This window comes from Pseudophryne corroboree, chromosome 11, assembly GCF_028390025.1.
Source record: "Pseudophryne corroboree isolate aPseCor3 chromosome 11, aPseCor3.hap2, whole genome shotgun sequence".
NCBI classification, from domain to species: domain Eukaryota; kingdom Metazoa; phylum Chordata; class Amphibia; order Anura; family Myobatrachidae; genus Pseudophryne; species Pseudophryne corroboree.
Genome location: NC_086454.1, coordinates 206,885,347 through 206,912,386, shown reverse-complemented (window position 1 = coordinate 206,912,386; position 27,040 = coordinate 206,885,347). Strand labels below are relative to the sequence as shown.

General features: G+C 50.2%; 1 protein-coding gene across 2 annotated transcripts in view; it reads right to left on the bottom strand.

Annotated features, from left to right (window-relative positions):
* The window catches only part of CTCF (CCCTC-binding factor), a 336,867-nt gene that overhangs the window by 109,686 nt on the left and 200,141 nt on the right, over nt 1-27,040 (bottom strand). For both annotated transcript variants that reach the window (XM_063945251.1, XM_063945250.1), the window contains exon 7: nt 14,201-14,361. In XM_063945251.1, the coding sequence (XP_063801321.1) occupies nt 14,201-14,361 (161 nt within the window). The remainder of the gene's footprint in view (nt 1-14,200; nt 14,362-27,040) is intronic.

The following is a 27,040-nucleotide window of genomic DNA, read 5'->3' as shown; positions in this document are numbered from 1 at the left end:
AGGAGTTGACACTTTCACGTAATTCCTTCCACAAGTCCATCCACTCAGGTGTCGGCCCCGCAGGGGGTGACATCACATTTATCGGCATCTGCTCCGCCTCCACATAAGCCTCCTCATCAAACATGTCGACACAGCCGTACCGACACACCACACACACACACAGGGAATGCTCTGACTGAGGACAGGACCCCACAAAGCCCTTTGGGGAGACAGAGAGAGTATGCCAGCACACACCAGAGCGCTATATAACACAGGGATTAACACTATAACTGAGTGATTTTCCCCTATAGCTGCTTATATATATATATATATATATATATATATATATATATATATATTACTGCGCCAAAATTAAGTGCCCCCCCTCTTTTTTACCCTTTGTAGTCTTGAAACTGCAGGGGAGAGCCTGGGAGCGATCCTTCCAGCGGAGCTGTGAGGGAAAAATGGCGCCAGTGTGCTGAGGGAGATAGCCCCGCCCCTTTTTCGGCTGACTTCTCCCGCTTTTTTCTGGATATCTGGCAGGGGTATTTTTCACATATATAGCCTCTAGGACTATATTATGTGCTTTTTATGCCAGCAAGGTGTTTAATATTGCTGCTCAGGGCGCCCCCCCCCCAGCGCCCTGCACCCATCAGTGACCGGAGTGTGAGGTGTGCATGAGGAGCAATGGCGCACAGCTGCAGTGCTGTGCGCTACCTTGTTGAAGACCGCAGTCTTCTGCCGCCGATTTTCTGGACCATCTTCTTACTTCTGGCTCTGTAAGGGGGACGGCGGCGCGGCTCCGGACGACCGAGGCTGGGCCTGTGTTCGATCCCTCTGGAGCTAATGGTGTCCAGTAGCCTAAGAAGCCCAAGCTAGCTGCAAGTAGGTAGGTTCGCTTCTTCTCCCCTTAGTCCCTCGTAGCAGTGAGTCTGTTGCCAGCAGATCTCACTGAAAATAAAAAACCTAAAATAAACTTTCTTTTTCTAGGAGCTCAGGAGAGCCCCTAGTGTGCATCCAGCTCAGCCGGGCACAAGATTCTGAGGTCTGGAGGAGGGTCATAGAGGGAGGAGCCAGTGCACACCAGGTAGTCCTAAAGCTTTCTTTAGTTGTGCCCAGTCTCCTGCGGAGCCGCTATTCCCCATGGTCCTTACGGAGACCATAGCATCCACTTAGGACGTTAGAGAAAAAGGAGATGGCGATTATAAGACGGTCTCCATCAATTTAAGGTCAATTATTTATTGCCTTTACTTTAGGGGTGAGTTAAAGGATCCCCATTTGTTTACAGCACACAGAAAACTACAGGCACTAATAAAGTAAATATAGCCAGTGATTATGGCTATCTTTGTTAATACACTGCTCAAAAAAAATAAGAATTTACTCACCGGTAATTCTATTTCTCGTAGTCCGTAGTGGATGCTGGGAACTCCGTAAGGACCATGGGGAATAGCGGGCTCCGAAGGAGGCTGGGCACTCTAGAAAGATCTTAGACTACCTGGTGTGCACTGGCTCCTCCCACTATGACCCTCCTCCAAGCCTCAGTTAGGTACTGTGCCCGGACGAGCGTACACAATAAGGAAGGATTTTGAATCCCGGGTAAGACTCATACCAGCCACACCAATCACACCGTACAACTCGTGATATGAAACACAGTTAACAGTATGAAACAATAGAGCCTCTCAACAGATGGCTCAACAATAACCCGATTTAGTTAACCATAACTATGTACAAGTATTGCAGATAAACCGCACTTGGGATGGGCGCCCAGCATCCACTACGGACTACGAGAAATAGAATTACCGGTGAGTAAATTCTTATTTTCTCTAACGTCCTAGTGGATGCTGGGAACTCCGTAAGGACCATGGGGATTATACCAAAGCTCCCAAACGGGCGGGAGAGTGCGGATGACTCTGCAGCACTGAATGAGAGAACTCCAGGTCCTCCTCAGCCAGGGTATCAAATTTGTAGAATTTTTGCAAACGTGTTTGCCCCTGACCAAGTAGCTGCTCGGCAAAATTGTAAAGCCGAGACCTCTCGGGCAGCCGCCCAAGATGAGCCCACCTTCCTTGTGGAATGGGCATTGACAGATTTTGGCTGTGGCAGGCCTGCCACAGTATGTGCAAGCTGAATTGTACTACAAATCCAACGAGCAATAGTCTGCTTAGAAGCAGGAGCACCCAGCTTGTTAGGTGCATATAGGATAAACAGCGAGTCAGATTTTCTGACTCTAGCCGTTCTGGAAACATATATTTTCAGTGCCCTGACAACGTCTAGCAACTTGGAGTCCTCCAAGTCCCTAGTAGCCTAGGCACCACAATAGGCTGGTTCAGGTGAAACGCTGACACCACCTTTGGGAGAAACTGGGGACGAGTCCTCAATTCTGCCCTATCCATATGGAAAATCAAATAAGGGCTTTTACAAGACAAAGCCGCCAACTTTGATACTCGCCTGGCAGAAGCCAAGGCCAATAACATAACCACCTTCCACGTGAGATATTTCAGATCCACGGTTTTTAGTGGTTCAAACCAATGTGATTTTAAGAAACTCAACACCACGTTGAGATCCCAAGGTGCCACAGGAGGCACCAACGGGGGCTGACTCTGCAGCACTCCTTTTATAAATGTCTGAACTTCAGGTACTGAAGCTAGTTCTTTTTGAAAGAAAATCGACAGAGCCGAGATCTGTACCTTAATGGAACCCAATTTAAGGCCCATAGTCACTCCTGCTTGCAGGAAATGCAGAAATCGACCTAGTTGAAATTCCTCTGTTGGGGCCCTTTCGGCCTCACACCATGCAACATATTTTCGCCATATGCGGTGATAATGAGTTGCTGTAACCTCTTTCCTGGCTTTAGTAAGCGTAGGAATGACTTCCTCCGGAATGCCCTTTTCCTTCAGGATCCGGCGTTCAACCGCCATGCTGACAAACGCAGCCGCGGTAAGTCTTGGAACAGACAGGGCCCCTGCTGCCGCAGGTCCTGTCTGAGTGGCAGAGGCCATGGGTCCTCTGATATAAATTCTTGAAGTTCTGGGTACCAAGCTCTTCTTGGCCATCCACGAGTATCGTTCTTACTCCTCGCCTTCTTATTATTCTCAGTACCTTTGGTATGAGAGGCAGAGGGGAGAACACATAAACCGACTGGTACACCCACGGTGTTACCAGAGCGTCCATAGCTATCGCCTGAGGGTCCCTTGACCCGGTGCAATATCTTTTATAGCTTTTTGTTGAGGCGGGACGCCATCATGTCCACCTGTGGCCTTTCCCAATGGTGTACAATCCTATTGGAAGACTTCTGGAGGAAGTCCCCATTCTCCCGGGTGGAGGTCGTGTCTGTTGAGAAGATCTGCTTCCCAGTTGTCCACTCCGGGAATGAACACTGCTGACAGTGCTAACACATGATTTTCCGCCTATCGGAGAATCCTTGTGGCTTCTGCCATCGCCATCCTGCTTCTTGTGCCGCCCTGTTGGTTTACATGGGCGACTGCCGTGATGTTGTCTGATTGGATCAGTACCGGCTGGTTTTGAAGCAGAGGCCTTGCCGGCCTCAGGGCATTGTAAATGGCCCTCAGGTCCAGAATATTTATGTGTAGGGAAATAACCTGACTTGACCAAAGTCCCTGGAAATTTCTTCCCTGTGTGACTGCCTCCCAGCCTCAAAGGCTGGAATCCATGGTCACTAGGACCTAGTCCTGTATGCCGAACCTGCGGCCCTCTTGAAGATGGGCACTCTGCAGCCACCATAGTAGAGATACCCTGGTCCTTGGAGACAGGGTCATCAGCCTATGCATCGGAAGATGCGATCCGGACCACTTGTCCAACAGGTCCCTCTGAAAAGTTCTTGTATGGAACCTGCCTAATGGGATTGCTTCGTAGGAAGCTACCATTTTTCCCAGGACTCGCGTGCAATGATGCACCGCTACCTATTTTGGCTTCAGGAGGTCTCTGACTAGAGATGACAACTCCTTGGCTTTCTCCTCCGGGAGAAACACTATTTCTGGTTTATGTCCAGAACCATCCCCAGGAACAGTAGACGTGTCATAGGAACCAGCTGTGACTTTGGACTGTTTAGAATCCAACCATGCTGTTGTAGCACTTTCCAAAATAGTGCTACCCCGACTACCAACTGCTCCTTGGACCTCGCCCTTATAACGAGATTGTCCAAGTACGGGATAATTACAACTCCCTTTTTTTTGAAGGAGTATCAACATTTCGGCCATTACCTTGATAAAACACCCTCGGTGCCATGTACAGTCCAAACGGCAGTGTCTGGACTTGGTAATGGTAATCCTGTACCACAAATCTGAGGTACTCCTGGCGAGGATGGTAAATGGGGACATGCAGGTAAGCATCCTTGATGTCCCAGGATACCATGTAATCCCCCTCGTCCAGGCTTGGAATAACCGCCCTGAGCGATTCCATCTTGAACTTGAATTTTTGTGTTCAAGGATTTTAAATATAAAATGGGTCACACCGAACCATGCGGTTTCGGTACCCCAACCCGTGTGGAATAGTAACCCCGTCCTTGTTGAAGTAGGGGCACCTTGAGTATTACCTGCTGGGAATACCGCTTATTAATTGCCTCTAGCACAGCCTCCCTGCCTGAGGGAGTTGTCAGCAAGGCATATTTTAGGAAACGGCTGGGGGGAGACATCTCGAATTCCAGCTTGTACCCCTGAAATACTACTTGAAAGAAACAGGGATCCACCTGTGAGCGAGCCCACTAATTGCTGAAATTTTTTGAGACGGCCCCCCACCGTACCTGGCTACACCTGTGGAGCACCCGCGTCATGGTGTGGCCTCACAGGAGGCGGGGGAAGAATCTTGATTCTGGGAACAGGCTGACTGGTGCAGCTTTTTTCCCTCTACCCTTGTCTCTGTACAGAAAGGAAGCGCCATTTGACCCGCTTGCTTTTCTGAAGCCGAAAGGACTGTACCTTTGTCTGTGAGGAAACCTGAGGTAAAATTATTTCTTCCCAGCAGTTGCTGTGGATACGAGGTCCCAGAGACCATCCCCAAATAATTCCTCACCCTTATAAGGCTCTCTATGCGCTTTTTAAGTCAGCATCACCTGTCCAGTGACAGGTCTCTAATACCCTCCTGACAGAATGGACATTACATTTATTTTGGATGCCAGCCGGCAAAATATCCCTCTGTGCATCCCCCATATATAAGACGACGTCTTTAATATGTTTTTATGTTTTCCAACTAGTATCCCTGTTTGACAGGGTCACCGACCACGCTGCAGCAGCACTATCTGCAGGTCTCAGTCTAGTACCTGAGTGTGTAAATACAGACTTCAGGATAGCCTCCTGTTTTTTATCAACAGGTATCTATTAAAGTGGCCGTATCCTAAGACGGCAGTGCCACCTTTTTTGACAAACGTGTGAGCGCCTTATCCACCCTAGGGGATATCTCCCAGCGTAACTTATCCACCTGGCGGGAAAGGGTACGCCATCAGTAACTTTTTATAAATTACCAGTTTCTTAACGGGGGAACCCACGCTTTCACACACTTCATTTATTCATCTGATGGGGGAACAAAACACTGCCTGTTTTTTCTCCCCAAACCTAAAACCCATTTTTAGAGGTGCTTGGGTTAAAGTCAGAAATGTATAACACATATTTTATTGCCGGGATCACGTCACGGATGTTCCTAGTGGATTGTGTATATGTCTCCACCTTGTCGACACTGGAATCAGACTCCGTGTCGACATCTGTGTCTGCCATCTGAGAGAGCGGGCGTTTTTGAGCCCCTGATGGCCTTTGAGACGCCTGGGCAGGCGCGGGCTGCGAAGCCGGCTGTCCCACAGCTGTTACGTCATCCACCCTTTTATGTAAGGAGTTGACACTGTCGGTTAATACCTTTCACCTATCCATCCACTCTGGTGTCGGCCCCACAGGGGGCGACATCACATATATCGGCCTCTGTTCTGTCACCATATAAGCCTCCTCATTCAACATGTCGACACAGCCGTACCGACACACCGCAGACACACAGGGAATGCTCTAAACGAGGACAGGACCCACAAAAGCCCTTTGGGGGGACAGAGTAAGAGTATGCCAGCACACACCAGAGCGCTATATATATACAGGGACTAACTGAGTTATGTCCCTAATAGCTTTTATATAATATACTGTATACAGTGCCAATTTTAATGCCCCCCCTCTCTTTTCCCTCTTACTGTACTGTAGAATTGCAGGGAAGAGCCAGGGAGCTTCCCTCCAGCCGAGCTGTGAGGGAAAAATGGCGCCAGTGTGCCGAGGAGATAGGCTCCGCCCCTTTTTCGCGGCCTATTCTCCCGTTTTTTATGGAATTCTGGCAGGGGCATTTACCTCATATATAGCCCCTGGGTCCATATATTGAGGTATTTTAGCCAGCCAAGGTGTTTTTATTGCTGCCTCAGGGCGCCCCCCCCAGCGCCCTGCACCCTCAGTGACCGGAGTGTGAAGTGTGTGAGAGGAGCAATGGCGCACAGCTGCAGTGCTGTGCGCTACCTTGGTGAAGACAGAGTCTTCATGCCGCCGATTTTCCGGACCATCTTCTTGCTTCTGGCTCTGTAAGGGGGACGGCGGCGCGGCTCCGGGACCGAACATCAAGGCTGGGCCTGCGGTCGATCCCTCTGGAGCTAATGGTGTCCAGTAGCCTAAGAAGCCCAATCCGGCTGCAAGCAGGCGAGTTCGCTTCTTCTCCCCTTAGTCCCTCGCTGCAGTGAGCCTGTTGCCAGCAGGTCTCACTGAAAATAACAAATTCTAAGACTATAACTTTCTAAGAGCTCAGGAGAGCCCCTAGTGTGCATCCAACCTCGGCCGGGCACGAAATCTAACTGAGGCTTGGAGGAGGGTCATAGTGGGAGGAGCCAGGGCACACCAGGTAGTTTAAGATCTTTCTAGAGTGCCCAGCCTCCTTCGGAGCCCGCTATTCCCCATGGTCCTTACGGAGTTCCCAGCATCCACTAGGACGTTAGAGAAATAAAAGGGAACACTTAACACATCCTAGATCTGAATGAATGAAATATTCTAATTAAATACTTTGTTCTTTACATAGTTGAATGTGCTGACAACAAAATCACAAAAAATAAGAATTTACTTACCGATAATTCTATTTCTCATGGTCCGTAGTGGATGCTGGGAACTCCGTAAGGACCATGGGGAATAGCGGCTCCGCAGGAGACTGGGCCCAAAAGTAAAGCTTTAGGACTACCTGGTGTGCACTGGCTCCTCCCCCTATGACCCTCCTCCAAGCCTCAGTTAGGATACTGTGCCCGGACGAGCGTACACAATAAGGAAGGATTTATGAATCCCGGGTAAGACTCATACCAGCCACACCGATCACACCGTACAACCTGTGATCTGAATCCAGTTAACAGCATGATAACAGAGGAGCCTCTGGAAAGATGGCTCACAACCACAATAACCCGATTTTTGTAACAATAACTATGTACAAGTATTGCAGACAATCCGCACTTGGGATGGGCGCCCAGCATCCACTACGGACTATGAGAAATAGAATTATCGGTAAGTAAATTCTTATTTTCTCTGACGTCCTAGTGGATGCTGGGAACTCCGTAAGGACCATGGGGATTATACCAAAGCTCCCAAACGGGCGGGAGAGTGCGGATGACTCTGCAGCACCGAATGAGAGAACTCCAGGTCCTCCTCAGCCAGGGTATCAAATTTGTAGAATTTAGCAAACGTGTTTGCCCCTGACCAAGTAGCTGCTCGGCAAAGTTGTAAAGCCGAGACCCCTCGGGCAGTCGCCCAAGATGAGCCCACTTTCCGTGTGGAATGGGCTTTTACAGATTTTGGCTGTGGCAGGCCTGCCACAGAATGTGCAAGCTGAATTGTGCTACAAATCCAACGAGCAATAGTCTGCTTAGAAGCAGGAGCACCCAGCTTGTTGGGTGCATACAGGATAAACAGCGAGTCAGATTTTCTGACTCCAGCCGTCCTGAAAACATATATTTTCAGGGCCCTGACTACGTCCAGCAACTTGGAGTCCTCCAAGTCCCTAGTAGTCGCAGGTACCACAATAGGCTGGTTCACGTGAAACGCTGAAAACACCTTAGGGAGAAATTGAGGATGAGTCCTCAATTCCGCCCTGTCTGGAAGATCAGATACAGGCCTTTACAGGATAAAGCCCCCAATTCTGACACGCGCCTGGCCGAGGCCAGGGCCAACAACATGACCACTTTCCATGTGAGATATTTTAACTCCACAGATTCAAGTGGTTCAAACCAATGTGACTTTAGGAACCCCAAAACTACATTGAGATCCCAAGGTGCCACTGGAGGCACAAAAGGAGGCTGTATATGCAGTACCCCTTTTACAAAACGTCTGAACTTCAGGAACTGAAGTTAGTTCTTTCTGGAAGAAAATTGACAGGGCCGAAATTTGAACCTTAATGGACCCCAATTTTAGGCACATAGACACTCCTGTTTACAGGAAATGCAGGAATCGACCTAGTTGAAAATTCCTCCATCGGGGCCTTACTGGCCTCGCACCCCGCAACATATTTTCGCCAAATGCGGTGATAATGCTTTGCGGTTACATCCTTCCTGGCTTGATCAGGGTAGGGATGACTTCATCCGGAATGCCTTTTTCCTTCAGGATCCGGCGTTCAACCGCCCTGCCGTTAAATGCAGCCGCGGTAAGTCTTGGAATAGACAGGGTCCTTGCTGGAGCAGGTCCCTTCTTAGAGGTAGAGGCCACGGGTCCTCCGTGAGCATCTCTTGAAGTTCCGGGTACCAAGTCCTTCTTGGCCAATCCGGAGCCACAAGTATAGTTCTTACTCCCCTCCGTCTTATAATTCTCAGTACTTTTGGTATGAGAGGAAGAGGAGGGAACACATACACTGACTGGTACACCAACGGTGTTACCAGAGCGTCCACAGCTATTGCCTGAGGGTCCCTCGACCTGGCGCAATACCTGTCCAATTTTTTGTTTAGGCGGGACGCCATCATGTCCACCTTTGGTTTTTCCCAATGGTTTACAATCATGTGGAAGACTTCTGGGTGAAGTCCCCACTCTCCCGGGTGGAGGCCGTGCCTGCTGAGGAAGTCTGCTTCCCAGTTGTCCACTCCCGGAATGAATACTGCTGACAGTGCTATCCCATGATTTTCCGCCCAGCGAAGAATTCTTGCAGCTTCTGCCATTGACTGCTTCTTGTGCCACCCTGTCTGTTTACATGGGTGACTGCCGTGATGTTGTCCGACTGGATCAACACCGGCTGACCTTGAAGCAGAGGTCTTGCTAAGCTGAGAGCATTGTAAATGGCCCTTAGCTCCAGGATATTTATGTGAAATGATGTCTCCAGGCTTGACCATAAGCCCTGGAAATTTCTTCCCTGTGTGACTGCTCCCCAGCCTCGCAGGCTGGCATCCGTGGTCACCAGGACCCAGTCCTGAATGCCGACTCTGCGGCCCTCTAGAAGATGAGCACTCTGCAACCACCACAGGAGGGACACCCTTGTCCTTGGTGACCGGGTTATCCGCTGATGCATCTTAAGATGCGACCCGGACCATTTGTCCAGCAGGTCCCACTGGAAAGTTCTTGCGTGGAATCTGCCGAATGGCTTTGCTTCGTAGGAAGCTACCATTTTTCCCAGAACCATTGTGCATTGATGCACTGAGACTTGGCTCGGTTTTAGGAGGTTCCTGACTAGCTCGGATAACTCCCTGGCTCTCTCCTCCGGGAGAAACACCTTTTTCTGAACTGTGTCCAGAATCATCCCTAGGAACAGAAGACGAGTCGTCGGAACCAGCTGCGATTTTGGAATATTGAGAATCCAATCGTGCTGTCGCAACACTACCTGAGATAGTGCTACACCGACCTCCAACTGTTCCCAGGATCTTACCCTTATCAGGAGATCGTCCAAGTAAGGGATAACTAAAACTCCCTTCCTTCGAAGGAGTATCATCATTTCGGCCATTACCTTGGTAAAGACCCGGGGTGCCGTGGACCATCCAAACGGCAGCGTCTGAAACTGATAGTGACAGTTCTGTACCACAAACCTGAGGTACCCTTGGTGAGAAGGGTAAATTTGGACATGAAGGTAAGCATCCTTGATGTCCAGAGACACCATGTAGTCTCCTTCTCTTGAATTTGAACCTCTGTATGTAAGTGTTCAAAGATTTTAGATTTAAAATCGGTCTCACCGAGCCGTCCGGCTTCGGTACCACAACAGTGTGGAGTAATACCCCTTTCCCTGTTGCAGGAGGGGTACCTTAATTATCACCTGCTGGGAATACAGCTTGTGAATGGCTTCCAACACTGCCTCCCTGTCTGCTTGTAAAGCCCCAGCGTCATGCTGAGGGCTTGGCAGAGGCGGGAGAGGGCTTCTGTTCCTGGGAACTGGCTGATTTCTGCAGCCGTTTCCCTCTCCCTCTGTCACGGGGCAGAAATGAGGAACCTTTTGCCCACGTGCCCTTATGGGAAAGAAAGGACTGCGCCTGATAATACGGCGTCTTCTTATGTTGAGAGGCGACCTGGGGTAAAAACGTGTATTTCCCAGCTGTTGCCGTGGCCACCAGGTCTGAAAGACCGACCCCAAATAACTCCTCCCCTTTATAAGGCAATTCTTCCATATGCCATTTGGAATCCGCATCACCTGACCACTGTCGTGTCCATAACCTTCTTCTGGCAGAAATGGACAGCGCACTTACTCTTGATGCCAGTCGGCAAATATCCCGCTGTGCATCACACATCTATAGAAATGCATCTTTTAAATGCTCTACAGGCAATAATATACTGTCCCTATCTAGGGTATCAATATTTTCAGTCAGGGAATCCGACCACGCCAACCCAGCACTGCACATCCAGGCTGAGGCGATTGCTGGTCGCAGTATAACACCAGTATGTGTGTAAATACATTTTAGGATACCCTCCTGCTTTCTATCAGCAGGATCCTTAAGGGCAGCCATCTCAGGAGAGGGTAGAGCCCTTGTTTTGACAAGCGTGTGAGCGCTTTATCCCCCCTAGGGGGTGTTTCCCAACGCACCCTAACCTCTGGCGGGAAAGGATATATGCCAATAACTTTTTAGAAATTATCAGTTTATCGGGGGAAACCCACGCTTCATCACACACCTCATTTAATTTCTCAGATTCAGGAAAACTACAGGTAGTTTTTCCTCACTGAACATAATACCCCTATTGGTGGTACTCGTATTATCAGAAACGTGTAAAACATTTTCCATTGCCTCAATCATGTAACGTGTGGCCCTACTGGAAGTCATATTTGTCTCTTCACCGTCGACACTGGAGTCAGTATCCGTGTCGGCGTCTGTATTTGCCATCTGAGGTAACGGGCGCTTTAGAGCCCCTGACGGCCTATGAGACGTCTGGACAGGCACAAGCTGAGTAGCCGGCTGTCTCATGTCAATCACTGTCTTTTGTAAAGAGCTGACATGTAATTCCTTCCAGCAGTTCATCCACTCAGGTGTCGACCCCCTAGGGGGTGACATCCCTATTACAGGCAATTTGCTCCGCCTCCACATCATTTTCCTCCTCATACATGTCGACACAAACGTACCGACACACAGCACACACAGGGAATGCTCTGATAGAGGACAGGACCCCACTAGCCCTTTGGGGAGACAGAGGGAGAGTTTGCCAGCACACACCAGAGCGCTATATATATATATATATATATATATATATATATATATATATATATATATATACAGGGATAACCTTATATAAGTGTTTTTCCCCTTATAGCTGCTGTATTGTTTATACTGCGCCTAATTAGTGCCCCCCTCTCTTTTTTAACCCTTTCTGTAGTGTAGTGACTGCAGGGGAGAGCCAGGGAGCTTCCCTCCATCGGAGCTGTGAGGGAAAATGGCGCCAGTGTGCTGAGGAGATAGGCTCCGCCCCTTTCGGCGGCCTTTTCTCCCGTTTTTCAGTGTAATCTGGCAGGGGTTAAAATTCATCCATATAGCCCTGGGGGCTATATGTGATGTATTTTCGCCAGCCAAGGTGTTTTTATTGCTGCTCAGGGCGCCCCCCCCTAGCGCCCTGCACCCTCAGTGACCGAAGTGTGAAGTGTGCTGAGGAGCAATGGCGCACAGCTGCAGTGCTGTGCGCTACCTTGGTGAAGACAGGATGTCTTCTGCCGCCGATTTTCCGGACCTCTTCTTGCTTCTGGCTCTGTAAGGGGGCCGGCGGCGCGGCTCTGGGACCGGACTCCATGGCTGGGCCTGTGTTCGATCCCTCTGGAGCTAATGGTGTCCAGTAGCCTAAGAAGCCCAATCCACTCTGCACGCAGGTGAGTTCGCTTCTTCTCCCCTTAGTCCCTCGATGCAGTGAGCCTGTTGCCAGCAGGTCTCACTGAAAATAAAAAACCTAAAACTAAACTTTTCACTAAGCAGCTCAGGAGAGCCCCTAGTGTGCACCCTTCTCGTTCGGGCACAAAAATCTAACTGAGGCTTGGAGGAGGGTCATAGGGGGAGGAGCCAGTGCACACCAGGTAGTCCTAAAGCTTTACTTTTGTGCCCAGTCTCCTGCGGAGCCGCTATTCCCCATGGTCCTTACGGAGTTCCCAGCATCCACTAGGACGTCAGAGAAATTATCAATGTAAATCACATTTATTAACCCATGGAGGTCTGGATTTGGAGTCACACTCAAAATTAAAGTGGAAATACACACTACAGGCTGATCCAACTTTGATGTAATGTCCTTAAAACAAGTCAAAATGAGGCTCAGTAGTGTGTGTGGCCTCCACGTGCCTGTATGACCTCCCTACAATGCCTGGGCATGCTCCTGATGAGGTGGCGGATGGTCTCCTGAGGGATCTCCTCCCAGACCTGACTAAAATATCCGCCAACTCCTGGACAGTCTGTGGTGTTGGTGGATGGAGCGAGACATGATGTCCCAGATGTGCTCAATTAGATTCAGGTCTGGGGAACGGGCGGGCCAGTCCATAGCATCAATGCCTTCGTCTTGCAGGAACTGCTGACACACTCCAGCCACATGAGGTCTAGCATTACCTTGCATTAGGAGGAACCCAGGGCCAACTGCACCAGCATATGGCCTCATAAGGGGTCTGAGGATCTCATCTCGGTACCTAATGGCAGTCAGGCTACCTCTGGCGAGCACATGGAGGGCTATGCGGCCCCCCCAAAGAAATGCCACCCCACACCATTACTGACCCACTGCCAAACCGGTCATGCTAGAGGATGTTGCAGGCAGCAGAACGTTCTCCTTGGCATCTCCAGACTCTGTCACATGTGCTCAGTGAGAACCTGCTTTCATCTGTGAAGAGCACAGGGCGCCAGTGGCGAATTTGCCAATCTTTGTGTTCTCTAGCAAATGGCAAATGTCCTGCACGGTGTTGGGCTGTAAGCACAACCCCCACCTGTGGACGTCGGGCCCTCATACCACCCTCATGGAGTCTGTTTCTGATCGTTTGAGTAGACACATGCACATTTGTGGCTTGCTGGAGGTCATTTTGCAGGGCTCTGGCAGTGCTCCTCCTGTTCCTCCTTGCACAAAGGCGGAGGTAGCTGTTCTGCTGCTGGGTTGTTGCCCTCCTACGGCCTCGTCCACGTCTCCTGATGTACTGGCCTGTCTCCTGGTAGCGCCTCCATGCTCTGGACACTACTTTGACAGACACAGCAAACCTTCTTGCCACAGCTCGCATCGATGTGCCATCCTGGATGAGCTGCACTACCTGAGCCACTTGTGTGGGTTGTAGACTCAGTCTCATGCTACCCCTAGAGGGAAAGCACCGCCAGCTTTCAAAAGTGACCAAAACATCAGCCAGAAAGCATAGGAGCTGAGAAGTGGTCTGTGGTCACCACCTGCAGAACTCCTCCTTTATTGGGGGTGTCCTGCTAATTGCATATAATTTCCACCTGTTGTCTATTCCATTTGCACAACAGCATGTGAAATTGATTGCCAATCAGTGTTGCTTCCTAAGTGGACAGTTTGATTTCACAGAAGTTTGATTGACTTGGAGTTACATTGTGTTGTTTAAGTGTTCCCTTTATTTTTTTGAGCAGTGTATAATTTGTATTTCTATTTAATATTGAATTTACAGATTTCTAATATGTAACCATCTCCTTATGGCAAGCAATCATTTGCATATGGTACAGAACCAGTACACTCCGTTATTCTAGTTGGGAGAAGAGTAGAGAATGTTAAACCACTTTTTCCCAGTGATGGTTACTAGCAGCACAAACCCCTACAAATTAAAGGTTTAATACTAAAAAGCTAGTGGGCCATACCTGTCTGCAAGCATATTCACACTGGTCACACTTGAATCGCTTTTCATTTTTGTGAGACTTCTGGTGCTGAATCAGGGCATAACGTTCATGGAAGACAGTCTCACAATAGCGGCACTTCTTGCCTTGTTCAATGTAGGAATGTTGCTTTCTTAGATGAACCCCTTGATAATAATGGAACCAAATACATTTATTTTAACGCAACATTAAAGATGTGCACTAGAAATGTAAATAAATGTAAATATATCTGAATAATGCATGTCTTTATACTAAACATTACCAATATGTTATCACTCACCTGCTGCAGCAGTTTAGCAAAGGATGCGTTTTAAAAACCAAACAAGCTCAGGTCATACCACTTTCAGACAGAAAACCTGTCAATTACCCAGCATTTCAGTGCCAGGTCATGTTGCCGGGCTCTGTCTGACACCACCTTTCACACAAACAAGCAAATTACCAGGTAGAGAATTGACCCGGTAATTTGCAGATCAACATTGGTATTTTGCCTGTGTTGAAGGGTCAACTCAGGTCGAAAATCCCAGTTCTCCAACCCTGGTAAATTCCAGGGTCAAAGTCTCAGGAATTTCAACCCGGGTTGACCCTCTCACACAGAAAAAGGACACGCGTATTTTATGAAATTACCAGGTAGAACGGATTCTGTCTGAAAGGGGTATGTGTGTCAATTTTGTGGTTATTGCAGATAGATATCTATTTAGGCTGAAAGGACGGTTTTGGAGCTACAGATGGGCAGATTGCGGGTCATGTCATTGTACTTAAGGTTTGGCACGCCAGTTGCTTAGATGACCAAGCGTGATCCACTTTTGTCATCCATCATGAGAATTGGGAGGATTGACATTTGGGTCCCTCTTACCCAGCAGAAAAAAAATAATCTCCCTAGGATTTCTAGCATTAACAGGTAGGAAGAAACTATTTCCATGCCCTGGCTAATATCAGGATTTTGGTACTTACCGTTAAATCCCTTTCTCAGATTCCACAGGGGCCACTGGAGCGCAGTTACAATGGGGAAATAGTAGGCAGTAATTGGGAGCTGGAACTTTAAAAATTCTAACACTGTGGCTAGCTCCTCCCCTACTATGTCCCCCCTCCAAGCCAGTCTACGTAAAACTGTGCCCGAGGAGAGCTGGAATAAACAAATTTTAAGGTAGAGAAGGTTAACGCCGCCCTGTAAACCAGGATAACACAAACCAAACCTGGAACATAACCTAACAAAAAAGGTTAACCAGAACCAAACAGTCACATAGTGATCTGCAAACCGTTAAGCAAAAAAGGAGGAAACAGCGCTGGGTGGGCGTCCAGTGGCCCCTGTGGAATCGGAGAAAGGGATTTAACGGTAAGTACCAAAATCCTGATTTCGCCTTCATCCACTAGGGGCCACTGGAGCGCAGTTACAATGGGGACGTCCCAGAGCTCCCAAAACGGGTGGGAGAGCGCTGAGAGTCCTGTAAAACCGATCGGCCAAACTGCGATGCAGAGGCCGCAAAAGTGTCAAACTTGTAGAATTTGACAAACGTATGTCGGTCCGACCAAGTAGCCGCCCGACAAAGTAGTCATGGAGACCCCACGGGCCGCTGCCCACGAAGGTCCCACAGAGCGCGTAGAGTGCGCTGAAATTGAAGATGGAGGTTCCCGAGAAGCTGCCAAATAAGCTTGTCTGTTGGTCAGTCGAATCCATCGAGACAAAGTCTGTTTAGAAGCCGGCCAACCACGGCGAGCAGCATCGTAGAGAACAAATAAGGAATCTGACTTCCGAATAGCTGAAGTCCTATCCACATAGATCTTGAGCGCCCTGACAACGTCCAATGACCTCGAATCCGGAGAGTCCACCGAGAGTGCCGGAACCACAAGCGGCTGATTGATGTGAAAATCAGACACCACCGTAGGTAGAAAAGACATACGAGTACGAAGCTCAGCTCTTTCCGCATGAAACACTAGGTAAGGAGACCTACAAGAGAGAGCCCCAAGTTCCGACACCCGTCTAGCTGAAGCCAGCGCCAGGAGAAGAACCACCTTCCAGGTGAGATATTTTATCTCCACTGATTCCAGGGGCTCAAACAATGAAGACTGCAGAAAAGAGCGGACCAGACTGAGGTCCCATGGCGCTGTCGGAGGGCGGAAGGGAGGCTGTATTCGAAGAACCCCCTGAAAGAAGGTCTGAACTTCCAGCAGCAAGGCTAACTTTTTCTGGAAGTAAACCGAAAGAGCAGAGACCTGCACCCAGTCTTAGGCCTGCCGAAAAACCTGCCTGCAAAAAACGGAGAAGGTGGGCTAAGCGAAACACGGAAGTAGAAAATTCTCGACGTTCACACCAGGCTACATATAAGCCTTCCAAATGCGGTAGTAGTGAGAAGATGTGACCGACTTTCTAGCCCGAAGCATAGTAGGTATAACCGTACGAGGAATCCCCTTTCTTTTCAAGATGGCTCTCTCAACAGCCGCGCCGTCAAACGTAGCCTGCGTAAGTCTGGATAAAGAAAAGGACCCTGTTGCAGAAGATCGTCTCGTAGTGGCAGGGGCCAAGGCTCGTCTACTGACAACAGGTGTAGGGTGGAGTACCAAACCCTGCGTGGCCAATCCGGAGGCACCAGGAGGACCAGAGTGTTTTGTCTCTTGATGCGCTGCAGAACCTGCGGTAATAGCGGGAAAGGAGGAAAGAGGTAAACGAACCAGAAATTCCAAGGAGCCGTGAGGGCATCTACGCCCGCCACCGCCGGGTCTCTCGTCTGAGAGTAATAAAGAGGCAACTGATGGTTCAGGCGGGATGCCATGAGGCCGATCTGTGGTTTTCCCCACCGGCGGACCAGTTGCCAAAACACCTGGGGATGTAGTGACCATTCTCCCGGGTGCATGTCCTGTCGGCTTAGATAATCGGCTTCCCAATTGTCCACTCCCGGAATGAATATCGCCGAGGACAGAGCATACTTCTCCGCCCAGAGAAGGATGTTGGTGACCTCCCTCATCGCTGCACGGCTGCGAGTGCCGCCCTGACGGTTGATGTACGCCACCGTCGTGGCGTTATCGGACTGAACTGACCGCTCGACCGCGTAGTAGGTGATGTGCCTGAAGCAGAGCATTGTACACCGCCCTTAGTTCGAGAATGTTTATGGGGAGAGCGGATTCGTGGATTGACCAGCGCGCCCCTGAAACCGATGTTCCAGGGTCACTGCCCCCCCAGCCTCGCAGACTGGCGTCCGTGGTGAGGAGAGTCCAATCCTGTACACCGAACCGCCTCCCTTCTAACAGATGTGTCGACTGGAGCCAGCAGAGAAGCGACGACCGTGCCTTTGGAGATAGCGTCACCCTTTGATGAAGGAACAGATGAGATCCTGACCACTGATGTAGAAGACACAGGTGAAACGGTCGAGTGGAAGCGACCGTACGGAAGAGCTTGGAACGCTGCTACCATCTTTCCCAGAAGGCGAATGCACCCGACGGTGTCGAAGAACCGACCTTACCAGTGTCTGCAGAGACAGGATCTTGTCCTGAGGAAGGAAAACCTTCTGACGGGCCGTGTCGAGAATCATCCCCAGAAACAACAGCCGTTGTGAGGGGCATAAGTGAGACTTCGAGAAATTCAGGATCCACCCGTGTCGAATCAGAAGGTCCTGCGTAATCCAGATATTCTAAAGCAACAGTTCTGCCGAGCTTGCCTTTATTAGCAGATCGTCCAGATAGGGAACAATCGTCACACCCTGCTTCCGAAGTAGGGCCATCATGACCGCCATGACCTTTGTGAACACCCTGGGAGCAGAAGAGAGACCGAAAGGAAGGGCCTGGGACTGGAAATGAGCGTCCTGTATCGCGAACCGGAGAAAAGCCTGATGAGGAGGCCAAATGGGAACATGTAAGTATGCATCCTTGATGTCTAAGGACGCCAGAAACTCGTTTTTTTTCCAACCCCGCAATAAGAGACTGGAGGGACTCCATCTTGAACTTGAATACCCTCAAATAAGGATTGAGATCCTTCAAGTTCAGGATTGGCCTGACCGAGCCGTCCGGCTTCGATACGAGAAACAGGCTTGAGTAATAAGCCCTGTTTCGGATGATGAGAGGGAACAGGGATCACCACCCTTGTGGATAGAAGCTTCTGAACCGCTGCCTGTAAGGCAAATCCTCGGTTGTCGGAAACTGGCAAACGTGTGGTGAAAAACCGCCGGGGCGGATGTTCCTGAAAATAGAGCTTGTAACCGCAAGTGATTAGATTCCGGACAGGACTGTACCCAGACCTCCTTGAAATCCCACAGATGAGCTCCCACCCTGTGATCTCCCAGGTGGAAGGGAAGCCCGTCATGCGGTGGTAGTGGTAGAGGACTTAACCTCTGACTGGGCTGAGGCTGCGGAACCTCGGCCTCTATGGCCACGGAAGGTAGAAGCTCCTCCCCTGGCCTGGCCTCTAAACCTAGAAAGGGGCACGAAAGGATCGAAAAGAGGGACCCCTATATGGCCTGCGAGTGGCTGGAGCAGCAGAAGGAAGATAAGTCGACTTACCACCGGTGGCCTGAGAGATCCAGGCATCCAGATCCTTACCAAATAGAACCTCACCCGTAAAGGGCAATGCTTCTGCTGCCCTTTTGGATTCCGTATCCGCTTGCCACTGCCGCAGCCAGAGAGCTCTGCAGCCCGCAATTGCTAAAGCGGAAATTCTAGCTCCGAGAATACATATGTCCTTGGATGCTTCGCAAAGATAAAGGGCTGATTCACGGATGTGTTCCGCCAACTGTATCAATTGATCCGCCGGCAATTTGTCACGAATTCCAGAGGACAAGTGCTGCGCCCAAGCTTCGATCGCCTTGTTGACCCAACAACCTACCTGCGCCGGGCGATTTAATATCCCGCCTCCGAGTAAATAGTCTTCAAGGTGGATTCCAACTTCCTATCCGACGCCTCCTTAAGCAAAGTCGCTCCCGGAACCGGTAGGACCGTCTTTTTGGACAGATGAGACACCGAAGGATCCACAATCGGAGGGGTCTCATAACGTTTCCTGCTATCTGCGGGAAAAGGATAGGAAGACAACAGTTTGATACCTGAAATTTTGCGTCTGGATGTTTTCCAGGCTGCCGTTCTGAGCGCATCCAGCTCTTCCGAAACTGGAAAGGTCACCGGCAAGCATTGGTTGGAGCCAAACCTTGAAGGGCGTAAGGCGTCCTGCTCCGTCTCTTCCACCTGTAATACTGAGCGAATAGCAGTAATAAGAGCCTCTATACCATGAGCTACAGGTTCAGAGTCTTCATACACCTGATCGTCATCAGTATCCTGTATATCTACATCCTCCTGTACATCTAACCCCGCCTCATCTAATTGGGGCATATCATCGTCAAAGTCATGCAACACAGAGGCTAACAATCTCTTTTTAGAAGCCTGTTGAGGGGGGCTAAAAGACGGGGTCTGGGAAGGGATTACAGCACTAGAGAGCCCTTCTACGGACTTTGCCAATGAGACAGCCCATGCAGGTTCTGGCTCCGGTACCGGGACAAGCTGTCGGAAGCGGGCCACTTCTCTATCTTCCCGAGAGGCCTTCAGTTCCCCAGTCAGCAGAGACATAACCTCTGTGAGTTGTGTCGTCCATGCAGGGGCGCTCTGGGGTTCTGAGGAGGGCTGAGCAGATGGCTCTGACTCCTCACATAAAACATGACCACTGCCCCCCTGCCTTTGTGTTGCCTTGGAGCCTTTACTGGCCATGGCAGCACCTAACACCAGTGACCCTCCCCACAGGAAAACAGCAATAGGCAGAAGGGGAGGGAGGGGGGAGCGTAGGGAAAAATGCAGCCACAGCAGCCCGAGCTCTACTGCACGATACTGTGCAGTGACCGGCTGTAAGGATGATATAATTGCCCCCAGTGCCCCCTTTTCCCACTGTAACAGGCTCACTGTGCTCCGTAGAGACTCCTCCGTCCCGCGCTGCTGCAGAGGAAATGACCGCCAGCGCGCGCTGTTTCCGGCGGAGAAGAGCGGGACTAAGCTCTGCCCCCCTCCGCAAATGCGTCAAATTTAAACTTGCTTTGCGCCTTCTGCAGGATCCCCGTAGCGGCTCTGTAAGCCGCGCTGATCGGGGATCCGAGCGGAGCAGGAGGCGGACGGAAACGCGGGTGGGAGACAAGCTGGACCTGAACTCAGGCCTCTGCCTCGGTTTCTTAAATAAATAAAAGTTTAAAGAAAAAAAATAAATTTCCCCTGCCACCCTTTTAACTAAAAGCTGTAGAGAGCGGGGGAAGAGCAGGAGGGGGGAGGGGGCAGAGAAGCACTCACATACTCACCGCTATGCAGTGTGTGGTGGAGTGGCCGCGATACGCGCCGCACGCAGCGGTGTCCGGCCACGTATACTTACCACTGCCGTGCTGCCGGAATCTTCAGCCGACGGAGCGGCCCCGACACGCACCGCACGCAGCGGTGTCCGGCCGGCTCCAGGGAGCTCAGTGTCTCCTTCAGCCGGGGGCCGTCCCGAGCCGCACGCAGCTGCGATGGGACCCTGCCGGTAGCCTCCAGCGGTGCAGACTGGCAGTGGCAGAGCTGCCAGTCTGTGGATGTAAGTAAGAGAAAAAGAAAAAATAAAAATAAAAAATTCTTCAGAGAAGACCCAAGTGAACGAGCTCCCTTGGGCACAAATTAAAGACTGGCTTGGAGGGGGGACATAGTAGGGGAGGAGCTAGCCAGAGTGTTAGAATTTTTAAAGTGCCAGTTCCCAATTACTGCCTACTATTTCCCCATTGTAACTGCGCTCCAGTGGCCCCTAGTGGATGAAGTAGAAATTATATAGGCCTGGATCAAAGAGGACATGACTGACTGCTTTCCAAGCTCCTTAAGAGATTGGTGTGCAGAACCACTGAAGCGGAAATCCTAGCTCCAAATTAGACCAGCATCTAAATCCACATCCCAAATATCTGCACGCCTACACACTAAGATTATCTGTCTAATCTGGCTGGTTGGAACAAAAATGAGTTTTATGTTAAGAACTTACCTTTGTTAAAACTCTTTCTGCGAGGTACACTGGGCTCCAAAAGGAAAGACATAGGGGTGTAGAGTAGGATCTTGATCCGAGGCACCAACAGGCTCAAAAGCTTTGACTGTTCACAGAATGCAGAGCGCCGCCTCCTCTGTAACCCCGCCTCCCTGCACAGGAGCTCAGTTTTTCGTTAACCAGCCCAATGCAGTAGCAGGAAAAGAGACAACGGTTAGTAGCCACATACAAGACACACTCACGACAGGAGAAGTGTCAGCGGCTAATGCCATAACAACCCAAAGAAGCTAAGTGCGTCAGGGTGGGCGCCTTGTGGAGCCCAGCGTACCTCGCAGAAAGTTTTAACAAAGGTAAGTCATTTCCATAAAACTCGTTTTCTGCTGCGGGGTACACTGGGCTCCACAAGGAAAGACATAGGGGATGTCCTAAAGCAGTTCCTTATGGGAGGGGACGCACTGTAGCTGGCACAAGAACCCGGCGTCCAAAGGAAGCATCCTGGGAAGTGGCAGTATTGAAGGCATAGAACCTTATGAACGTGTTCACTGAGGACCACGTAGCCGCCTTGCACAATTGTTCAAGGGTCGCACCACGGCGGGCCGCCCAAGAAGGTCCAACAGACCGAGTAGAATGTGCCGTAATGTGAGCAGGAGCCGACCGACCAGCCCTCACATAAGCATGTGCAATCACCATTCTAATCCATCTGGCCAAAGTTTGCTTGTGAGCAGGCCAGCCCCATTTGTGAAATCCAAACAGCACAAAGAGAATCAGATTTCCTAATAGAAGCAGTTCTCTTCACATAGATATGGAGAGCCCGTACCACAGCCAAAGACCGCTCTTTGGGAGACAGATCAGGAGCAACAAGTGCCGGAACCACAATCTCCTGGTTAAGGTGGAACGAAGAAACCACCTTAGGCAAATAACCGGGACGAGTCCTAAGAACCGCCCAGTCCAGGTGAAATATCAGATATGGGGAACTATAAGACAAGGCAGCCAAATCCGACACTCTTCTAGCTGAAGCAATAGCCATCAGAAACACCACCTTAAGGAAAAGCCACTTAAGATCAGCTGAACCAAGAGGTTCAAACGGAGACTCTTGTAATGCCCCCAAAACCACCGACAAGTCCCAAGGAGCCACAGACGAGACATAGCGAGGTTGGATACCCGACACACCCTGAAGGTATGCACAACAGGTAAGGTCGCAATCTTTCTCGGAAACCACACCGACAAGGCAGAAATGTGAACCTTGAGGGAGGCCAGACGCAGGCCTAAGTCCAGGCACTGCTGAAGAAAAGGCCAACAACTTGGCTATACTAAACTTGGAAGCGTCATAATCGTTATATGCGCACCAAAGTAAGAATGCCAGACCCTATGATAAATCCGAGCAGACAGCCGGGCTAGGTCCTGGTAGACACAGGGCCCTGAACGAGGAGGTCTGGGCGTTGCGGAAGTAGAATTGGACGCTCTGACGATAGGCCCTGCAGGTCTGAGAACCAGTGTCATCTGGGCCACGCCGTAGCTATGAGAAGCAGAATTCCTCTTTCTTGCTTGAACTTCTGAATTACCCTGGGCAGGAGTGACACCGGAGGGAACACGTACGGCAGCCGAAACCTCCACGGCACTGCCAGCGCATCCACGAATGCTGGTTGAGGATCCCTTGTCCTTGCTCCGAAGACAGGAACCTTGTGATTGTGTCGAGACGCCATCAGATTTACGTCTGGAAGGCACCACTTTTCCACTAGGAGTTGAAACACTTCTGGATGGAGGCCCCACTCTCCGGCATGTACATCCTGACGACTGAGAAAGTCCGTTTCCCAATTTAGGACTCCCGGAATGAATATTGCCAATATGGCCGGTAGATGGTGTTCCGCCCAACGTAGAATCCGTGAGACTTCATTCATTGCCAAATGGATTTGAGTGCCGCCTTGATGATTTATGTAAGCCACTGTGGTGGGCGTTGTCCGACTGCACTTGAACAGGACGGTTCTGAATTAAATGCTGGGCCAGGTTCAACGCATTGAAGACCGCCCGCAATTCCAGAATGTTGATCAAGAGGAGAGATTCCTCCTTGGTCCACCGACCCTGAAGGGAGAGTTGCTCCAGCACCGCTCCCCAACCTCTGAGACTGGCATCTGTCGTCAACAGGACCCAGTCGGATATCCAGAAGGGACGGCCCCTGCACAATCGTTGGTCCTGGAGCCACCAGTGCAGCGAAAGACGGATCAATGAGATCATTTGAGACCTGATCCGGTGAGGCAGGCCGTCCCACTTGGCTAGAATCAGCCTCTGGAGGGGGAGAGAATGAAATTGAGCATACTCCACCATGTCGAATGCTGATACCATGAGGCCCAGCACCTGCATCGCCGAATGTATCAACACTTGTGGACGAGAAAGGAAGCAACGAATCCTGTCCTGAAGCTTCAGGACTTTTTCCTGAGACAAGAACAACCGCTGGTTGTGAGTGTCCAATAGCACTCCCAGGTGCACCATGCTCTGAGCAGGGACCAGGGAGCATTTCTTCCAGTTGATGAGCCACCCGTGGGCTTGTAGAAACTGGACAGTCATATCCAGATGACGTAGGAGAATTTCTGGGGAATTTGCCAGGATTAACAAGTCGTCCAGATACGGCAGTATCCTGACCCCTTGACGGCGGAGTACCACTGTCAAAACCGCCATAACGTTGGTGAAGACTAGGAGCCGTAGTTAAACCAAAAGGTAATGCCTGAAACTGGTAATGGAGGTTGCCAACTGCAAACCTCAGGTATTGCTGATGTGACACTGCTATAGGAATATGCAGGTAAGCATCATGTATGTCCAGAGAGACCATGTAGTCCCCAGGTCCAAGGCCACAACTACAGAGCGAAGGGTTTCCATACGGAACTTGGAAACTTTCACAAACCTGTTCAATGCCTTGAGGTTGAGAATGGTCCGGGAGGACCCATTCGGTTTCGGGACTAGAAACAGCGGAGAATAGTACCCCCGGCCCCTCTGAGCAAGAGGCACCTGTACTACGACTCCTGTATCCAGGAGGGTCTGTACCACCGAATGTAGAGTGTTTGCCTTTGTCTGGTCCAACGGGACGTCTGTCCGGCAAAATCGATGAGGGGGCCGGTTTTTGAAGGCTATGGCGTAACCTCGACTTCCCGTACCTAGGCATCTGAAGTGGTCTTCGACCGTTCCTGGGTACACCCTAGAAGCCGATCCCCCAGGGGGAGGCCCGCCCCGTCAAGCGGCAGGCTTATCGGTCTTGGAAGCTGGCTGACGGGCAGCCCAGGCTATTTTGGGCTTCGGCTTACCAGGTTTGGAAGTGCGGGCCTGCTTGTTGTACGCCTGACCTTTTGCTTTACCTGAAGGGCGAAAGGAAGTACCTTTAGCCTTCGACACAGAAGGAGCGGTACTTGGCAGACAGGCAGTTTTGGCAGTAGCCAAGTCAGCCACTAGCTTATATAAGTCCTCCCCAAACAGAATATCTCCCTTGAAAGGGAGTACCTCCAGGGTTTTTCTAGAGTCCAGATCCACAGACCAGGATCTCAGCCACAAAATCCAGCGAGCCAGGACTGATGTACTAGAGGCCTTGACTGCTAGGATACAGGCATCAGAAGCCGCCTCTAATATAGTGAGAAGCTGTGACAATATAGGACAAGCATTGTCTAGCATGGTCAAGAGATTTCAGCTTCTAACTCCGAGGCCCATGCTTCAATAGCCTCTGCAGTCCATGTTGCTGCAATAGTGGGCCTTTGTGCAGCACCCATGAGGGTGTAAATCGCTTTCAGACAACCCTCCACATGTTTATCCGTAGGCTCTTTTAGAGACGCGAAGGTAGTGACAGGTAGAGCTGACGAAACCACCATCCTAGCCACATGCGAGTCTACTGGAGGAGGCGTTTCCCAATTCTTAGACAGCTGCGGCACGAGGGGATAGCGAGCCAGCATCTTCTTTTGAGGTACAAACTTCGTACCTGGGTTTTCCCAGGGTTCCTGACGTATATCAATTAGGTGGTCAGAGTGAGGTAAAACTTGTTTAACCACCTTCTGACGCTTGAACCTATCTGGTTTCTTAGAAGGGACGGATGGCTCGGAATCATCCGTAATCTGTAACATCAACTTAATAGCCTCCAAAAGATCAGGAACATCCACATGTTAACTACCCTCCCAATCAGCAGTATCTGTGTCAGAATCTGTCGGGTCAGTGTAAGCGTCATTTTCATCAGACGAGGTGTCAGTGACAGCAGTGGATTGTGAGGAGGTAAGAGCTCGCTTAGAGGACCCCTTGGTCTAAGGCGACCGAGGGTCAGACTTTTTAGCAGTCAAGGACTGGTTCAACTTCTTCAATTGAGCAGATAAATTATCCGCCCACGGTGGGTTAGCTGCGGGGACCACATACGGTTGGATCGGTATAGGAGGTTCCATAGGGGGTGTTAGTTTAGTAACTAGCGTATGTAGAAGCGTGGAGAAAGTAGCCCACGGTGGGTCATTATGTACCCCCGTTGCCACAGTCCCACTGTGGGGCAAAGAGCCCCCAGCTGCTATAGTCTCATCATAGGGATCTGTGGCTTCAGCAACACCGGCAGTGTGTTCAGCCCCAGAACCGTTACCTTCAGAAGCAGACATGATATAACTTGCAGTATCAGGTAACACAGTACAATTGTCAGCAGCACAATACCTCTTGCCCAAACCCCTGCGCAGTGTAGTCAGCACAAGCAGAGATACAGGAGAGATATGGTGACTAATATTACAAACAAAAATATGTATTAAAGTATATCTTGTGAAAATCCTATATAATTATAAAACCTGACGCACCAAGCACCCTCAGGTTATAGAATATAGGGATAGCAAGTCGAGTGAGAGACACGAAATGGAAACCACTCAGCAAGCTAATGCACACACATATTGTCACAGTTATACAATGCAGAGGTTATTACTAACAATAATACTGCACTGGACCAGCGTATTTATTTATTTATATATATATATATATATATATATATATATATATATATATATCTATCTATGTAGTCAATGGATATAACACTGCACAGTAAGAACTGGATGTATATCACAGGGTACTTGTACCAGAGAACCCCGACTAAATGTACTCCTTCTTAACTAACACTGTCTAACTGACATGTAGAAGTGTCATGTAAAGTCACAGCGCTGACAACCAGGAGGCTTTACAAAGGAGGATTTGCCCAAGCAGTCCCAGGAACAGTGTAGCTGAGAGAAATGGCACCCACACACTGACTGGGAGTTAGGGAGAGACAGATATGCAGCTCCAGGGCGGGAACATTTGCTGGAAATGGTGCCCTGGGGCTGGGGGAGGGGCTCCAGGTCTAAGCCTTATCCCCTCTGCTGGCAATAAAACCTGGTACTGCAGGCTACTGTAAAACGGTTTAGAGAGAAAACCGGACCTGCACCCATGCCCTGGTGATCTAGTGGGATCGCCTGTACTGCCACAGTGTCCAAAGCCAGCGCGCGCGGACCGCCTCCCACGACCGCACCGGATCGTGATAGAGTATGGGTCCCGCGAGCAGGACCAACTCACCACCTCCCAAAGCGCGGGCACGCGATCCCGGAGAGCCCTCGTCGCGTGTGCCTGACCAGAGGAAAACCAGAGCTGTAGGTACCCGGCAACCAGGGCGCGGGAGTGTACAGCGCCGCTGGGGAGAGATGGAGCTGCAGCAGTGAATGTCACCAGACATGTACACACTGCTACAGCCCTTGAAGTCTTCACTTTTCTTCTCAAAAAAGCTCTTCTTCTGGCTGCCCAGAGCAGCCCCTCTGTTATGTGCCTGCTATCTGCGGCACCAACTACAAAACTGAGCTCCTGTGCAGGGAGGCGGGGTTATAAAGAAGGCAGCGCTATGCATCTTGGGA